This window comes from Gekko japonicus, unplaced genomic scaffold (genome assembly GCF_001447785.1).
Source record: "Gekko japonicus isolate JY-2015 unplaced genomic scaffold, Gekko_japonicus_V1.1 scaffold924, whole genome shotgun sequence".
NCBI classification, from domain to species: Eukaryota; Metazoa; Chordata; class Lepidosauria; order Squamata; family Gekkonidae; genus Gekko; species Gekko japonicus.
In genome coordinates this window covers 253,620-259,900 of record NW_015170303.1, presented here as the reverse complement: position 1 = coordinate 259,900, position 6,281 = coordinate 253,620, and the positions used below count along the sequence as shown (strand labels likewise).

Genomic DNA, 6,281 nt, shown 5'->3' with positions numbered 1-6,281 from the left:
TATATATATAATATATATATATCAATGAACTGGTACCTTCCATTTCAATGTATATGAGGAAGTGTGCATGCACATGAAAGCTTATACTTAGAGTGAAACTTTGCTGGTCTTAAAGATGCCACTGAACTCAAACTTTAAGACCAGCAATGAGCCACAGCCTCTCCCCAATACTCTGTTCACTGTTTAACAGGGAACCTATCACTGTAAACACAAACATATACACACATGTCTATTGTTTATTCCTACCCTTAATGCAGGCTAAGCTACATTACTAAAACAGAGCCACCTGCAAGATAAGCTGCCCAGCCTCAACTACTTGCTACTATTATTATTAAATTTATATATGCCACCTCTCACCGCCAAGCGGTTTTGAGGCGGCCAACAGCTAAAATATTAGCAGACATCATTTAAAAACATAATACAAATAAAAACTAAAAAGCAGCCCATATAAACAGACCCGACTAATGAAAAGCTAAATAGAAGAGCTCTGTTTTGCAGGCCCTGCAGAACTTTGGTAAGCCCCACAAGGCCCGCATACTCTCTGACAGCTGGTTCCCACCAGGACAGGGCCACTACAAAGAAGGCCCTCGTGCTGGTAGATACCAGGTGAATATCCCATAATAAGAGGTGCTCAGCCAACTTTGAAGAGCAGGATACTACTGCTTACCTGCTTTTCGGTCTCTGCCAGGTATCTGCCCAGCCTGCAGCAACCCCTTGAGCCGCTCTACTTCAGCCAGAGTCGTGGCATTAGCAATGGCATTCTTGCAGAGAAAAAAGAAGAAAATTGTGCTCAGTCAACATTCACAGTAGACCACTTCATGCATGAGAAAACACTATATTTCACAGGAATGTCTACAGCAACCAAGAAAATTTGCAACAGGCTCATCTGCACTCTGAACAGAAATTCAAGGGTGTATCAAGATTCATGTAATTCGATGCCAGAAACAGGGAACAATTTTAGCATCCATAATGCTTTAATATTCACTCACTGCTACCCAGTTACCCACCACACTCCCTTTAGGAACATTCATATTCACTCACTGCTACCGAGTTACCCACCACACTCCCTTTAGGAACAGAGTTACAGAACTCTAAAGCATCTAAACTTTTGACAAGAAAAGGTACACAATCAGTAGCTGAGATGCACCACTTCCTGTCAATGTGCTGGGCACACAGAAGAATCTTTTAACTTGGTGGGAAGTGCCATCAAGTGCAGTTGACTTATGGCAACCCCTCGAGGAGTTTTCAAGGAGGAAAAACAGCAGTGGTCCTGCCATGGTCTGCAGAAGGATCTGGACTTCCCTGGTGGTCTCCCATCCAAGTACTGATGAGGGCCAACCCAGCTTAGCTTCTATGATCTGACAAGAATGGGGAAGCCTGGGCCTCCCAGGTCAGGGCATCTCTTTAATTTAATGGCAATTAAATAGCAAAGTTTTCACATCCGATCCAGCAGGCAAACGACTCACAGCTTCACATGTTTATCTGAAAAGCTGGGTTTCTCGGTGAACCCCTTAACACCATTACCTTGATTGCCTCAACGTCTCCTGGAGAGGGTCCCACTTTCTTTTTGTCTGTTGGCAAACCAGCACCTGGGTTGAAACTTCAGAGGGAAAAGTGCATCGTTAGAACTCACGAGGATCCTCATCTGCTTCTCCAGGCTTCCAAAGAGAAGCTCTCTGGAAGCACCAATTTCAATCAAGTGTAGTATCTTATCTTTGTTAACAAACTGATACAGGGAAGGAAGTCTCCTTTAGAAACACCAGCAGGGTGGCCTTCTTTGCCCCCCCACCCCCGTACAGTTTCTCAGGTCAAAGGCAAATCATGGATGGGATTTAGCCCACTCCCCTTTGATGCTGATGAGCAGTGTGCATTTTATGATGCACTAAAAAGGTAAAGGCTCCCTTGCTCGAAAGCCAGTCGAATCCGACTCTAGGGTTGCGGTGCTCATCTCCGTTTCCAAGCTGAAGAGCCAGCGCTGTCCAAAGACGTTTCCATGGTCATGTGGCCAGCATGACTAAACACCATGGCGCACGGAACGCTGTTACCTTCCCACCGAAGTGGTACCTATTTATCTACTTGCAATTTCTTGCTTTCGAACTGCTAGGTTGGCAGGAGCTGGAACTAGAGATGGGAGCTCACTCCGTCATGCGGCACACTCGGGTCTCGAACTGCTGAACTACTGACCTTCCACAGCCTGCAGTTCAGCATCTTAACCACTTGAGCCACCGCAGCTCCTATGATGCACTAGGGAACAACAAAACTACTTCTGGAAAATGGTTGCTTGTCTGCCATTCCAATCAAAGCAGCCTGGGGCTGGCTGGGGGCAGCTGCCGGCTTCTGGACTGCCTGAGAGGCTATCAATCAGCTTGCAGCCCGAGCACGACAGTGGAGAGAGGTGGTGTTTCTAAAGGCGGCTGCCTGTTTTCAAAGCGGTTATTCGTGTCTTACGTTTTGGTTCTCCTGGCAATATCCTTTGCAAGCTGTGCACCCCGCTTGCCCTTGAACATTTTCTCTGCCTCCTGACGCTCCTACAGCGATACCACACACACACAAAGTTAATGCAACATCAACAGGAACAAGCACTCTGTGCACAGCCCCCCCAGCATAACAAGGAGGCAATTATGGACAGAATGTTAAAAACAAATCCAGCCTTAAGATTAAACCTTTAAGCTTGTGTGAGCTGAACCTAGAACCTTTCCAAGTAGACCTTTGTTTTCTGCTTCTCTTCAGGCGGAGAGGGAATTCATGGAGAGACTTCCCCCTAGCACCGAGTATTACCTGTCCGATTCAGAGTCATCATCAAGAGAACTGCTGTTCTCTGCTTTCATTAGCAAAAAATGACTGATGGATCCAAGCTGCAAGGATTTAAATATTCCCACTGTTGCTGGCTCAGTAAACACACGGCAAAATACATGACGACCAAATGCCCCGGCTTCTTCCAAAAGAAGCCTGACATTGCTATTTGGGCTGACCTGCGCTGGCTGCAGAAGTCAGATGCTCATCTCCCCCCCCCTTACTTTTAAGCACCAGAATACCAATTAACCCCACCCCACCCACAATGACTCAACACACTGCCTGCAACCCGACCTTTATGTTACACTGAGGTTAGGAATTGACATAAAGGCCCCAATCAGATAAAACAAATAATGTCAAGCTTCTCACACAAATAGTTTTTAAAGTGCCAACATGCTTACTTTCAATTTGACTTTCTGGAAGTCCAGCACTCTGACTTGTGGGACCTTGTAGATGACATACAGCCTATAATGCTTCTTATTCGTTACAGGGTTTCTCAAAATACTAAAGGAAATAGGAGGAAATTAAAGGAGAGAAAGGTATTTACACAATTTAAAACCATGCACTGTTGAACAGCCTTTCCAGTCAAAGGTTAAGTCATACAAATATTCTCAGATGTAGCTTTTGCTTCTTATAAGAGGGCACTGGGCAGTATCCACTAATTCAGGTTTTTAATACTTCTGAAATTCAAGTGTTATGCAAAGCTTACATTTATTTATTTTACAAAATGTATACCTTGCCTTTCTGCCCTCATGAAGGCCACCAGAGCAGCTAACAGATTAATACACATAAAACCACACCAGAAAAGCCATTAAAACCAACAAAAACACATCAGTTGAACAATTAAAACCATAACTGAATTATACACAAAACCATGAAAATACTACAATTAAAATGCTGGCCAGGAAGGAGGAATCACTGAACGCCAAAAATTAGGGGCAGCAGGAAGAGAATGATAAGAAGGCGCTTCTTTCAGATGCAGATTAGAAGCCCTTTTTAGTGCCATCTACCAAAACAGCAGAAAGATGATGAACACATGTAACTAAAAACAAACCCTATCAAAATGATCAAGCTCAGGTCCTCACCTTACACCCAGTGCCAATGGCTTACAGCCACTAGGGTTGGATCCAGCAGAAAAGATCCTGGAAGAAACTGACAGAGAGGATTTTTCCCTGCCTTCCACTTCCCAAAGTGGCCTGCTGTTCATCTGGAAAAAATCTTCTGAAAGTCCACAGGGCCACAAAAACAAAAATGTATGTGGAAATACAACCATGAGGAGGAATCGGGTAAAGCTGCCATCTCTCTCTTCCACTGAAGCAAGTGATGAACGGAAGAGGGAGAAGGAAGTCTTGCTCAAAGGAGCTTACAAATCAAAACACTAAATCACCGATATAGAAAACAAGCCCAGGGACACTAAACAGCCTCAGAGTGGTGGTGCATTCCGTTTGCCCTGACCCCCAGCAGGGCCTTATAAGAGTGGTGCATTCCGTTTGCCCTGACCCCCAGGGAGGATTTTTGGGATTAACAGTATTTAAGATGAAAGGCGACCTCAGCACAAATCAGAACATGACGGCTCTAAAAAAGGTTGAGCATAAACGGCTCAATTCACAAGTTCTGCTTTGACTACAGAGTGAAATTTTCACTCCTCAGTGGAATGCTTGTTAAGGATGAGGCTAATCAAACTTTGCAGGGGCAAGGCTCCAATGGCAGCTACAGAAGAAAACCTGCTCTGCATGGAGGCCATTTCAGTCTCTCCGCAGGACAACATCTTTAAGCAGGTCCTTGCCTAGCTGACCTCAACCTGTGTGTCCTGCAGGCTGACCTTGAACCAGTCATTCTCTCTCAAGGTAGTCTACTTTTTGGGGGGGAGGGGCAGAACAAAATATTACCTCCCAAACATAAGCCTATCTACCTATTCTATATATGGCACATGTATGTTTTTAAAGCAGTGTGCATATGTTTAGCTCTACACTTTAAAAAAACCACAAGGAGTAAAGACCTCTAGGAAAATACCGCAGATGCTCTCAGAAGTAGAAGTCAGAAAAACACTTTGGGGGCTGAATGTTGACAAGCTCCTGTTACAAAGCATAAAGACTACATTAGCTCACAAAAATGAAGCTGTGCCATACCTCAAGTAAGTCAGCGATTTAATTGTTGCCAAGGGGTCTAGATCACCCTAAACAAGAATAGAAAACAGGAGAACTTCAAAACATGTATGTTACAGTGTAATTCACAGGCAGACAAGAAAGCTGCCATCCAACAAAACTGACTCCTTCAACTCAGTCAATTACATAAGAGAACAAGAATAATTGACTTCATTTCAGACGCCATTGTTTAAGAATGTCTATGCTTAACACATGTCATGTGAAATACATTGGTGTCTCAACTGCACTGCTTCACATTGGAAAGGCAAGACAACTACATAATAAGAAAACTTCTGATCTGTGGACTCAGGGCTTCCACCTTGAGAGCCAGTTTGGTGTCGTGGTTAAGTGTGCGGACTCTAATCTGGGAGAACCGGGTTTGATTCCCCACTCCTCCACTTGCACCTGCTGATGTGACCTTGGGTCAGTCACAAGCTCCGGCACAGCTGTCCTTGAGAAAGAGCAGTTTGTGTCAGAGTTCTCTCAGCCCCACCCACCTCACAGGGTGTCTGTTGTGGGGAGGGGGAGGGAAAGGAGTTTGTAAGCCGCTCTGAGACTCCAAGTGAAGGGCGGGGTATAAATCCAATCTCTTCTTCTCTTCTTCTTCTTAGGGTTTGTAGATCTCCACAGGAATGAGACCAAGGGCCACACCTCACACAACTATTCTCTCTACATGAATCTTGCTCCCACCTCCACTCATAACCTGCGGCGCATGAGACAAGCATTCATCCATCACACGAGAGCCAGTGTCATGTTTAGAGAGTCAAACTAGGGTTTGGGAGATGCAGGTTTGAATCCTCACTCTGCCATGGAAGCTTGCCAGGTGCCCTTGGGCACACACACTTGGCCAGACCTACCTCACAGAGTTGTTGTGAGGATTAAAATGAAGGAGGAGGGAATGTTGTAAACTGCTGTGGGTCTCCAGCAGGGAGAACAGTGGGTTATAAATTAAGAAAAAAACATAATAAGCGTTGGAACTTAGCCAGTCAAATGTTTAAAGCATTAACTCTATAGGTACAAAGTTGGCCCCTGTAATCATTACTACATTTGATACTTCTAATTACAAAATAAATTAGTTAATTTATTGCAAAACAAATACATTTACTTTTAAAAAAAAGTTGTAAAGAAGCATTTCTAATTTTGTTAGGTAAGTTTTCTTCTAATGTGAATCATTCACATGTCTTCTCTTCTTGACCTTTTACCTGGAAACATGGGGTCTATTGTGAGTTGGAAAATAAAACATGGATTCAACAAGAAAGCAGAACCACAACAACTTCACAGGATATCTGACTCAACTGCCATTTGGGCAGCTAACTGAATGGCACGCCAACTCCATCCACACAC

General features: G+C 44.2%; 1 protein-coding gene across 1 annotated transcript in view; it reads right to left on the bottom strand.

Annotated features, from left to right (window-relative positions):
* Positions 1-6,281, bottom strand: part of SNRPA1 (small nuclear ribonucleoprotein polypeptide A') — a 21,924-nt gene that overhangs the window by 2,122 nt on the left and 13,521 nt on the right. The window contains exons 4-8 of the mRNA XM_015417964.1: positions 4,923-4,969; positions 3,195-3,297; positions 2,449-2,528; positions 1,525-1,600; positions 668-761 (exon numbers count right to left, since the gene is read on the bottom strand). Of these exons, the coding sequence (XP_015273450.1) occupies positions 668-761; positions 1,525-1,600; positions 2,449-2,528; positions 3,195-3,297; positions 4,923-4,969 (400 nt within the window). The remainder of the gene's footprint in view (positions 1-667; positions 762-1,524; positions 1,601-2,448; positions 2,529-3,194; positions 3,298-4,922; positions 4,970-6,281) is intronic.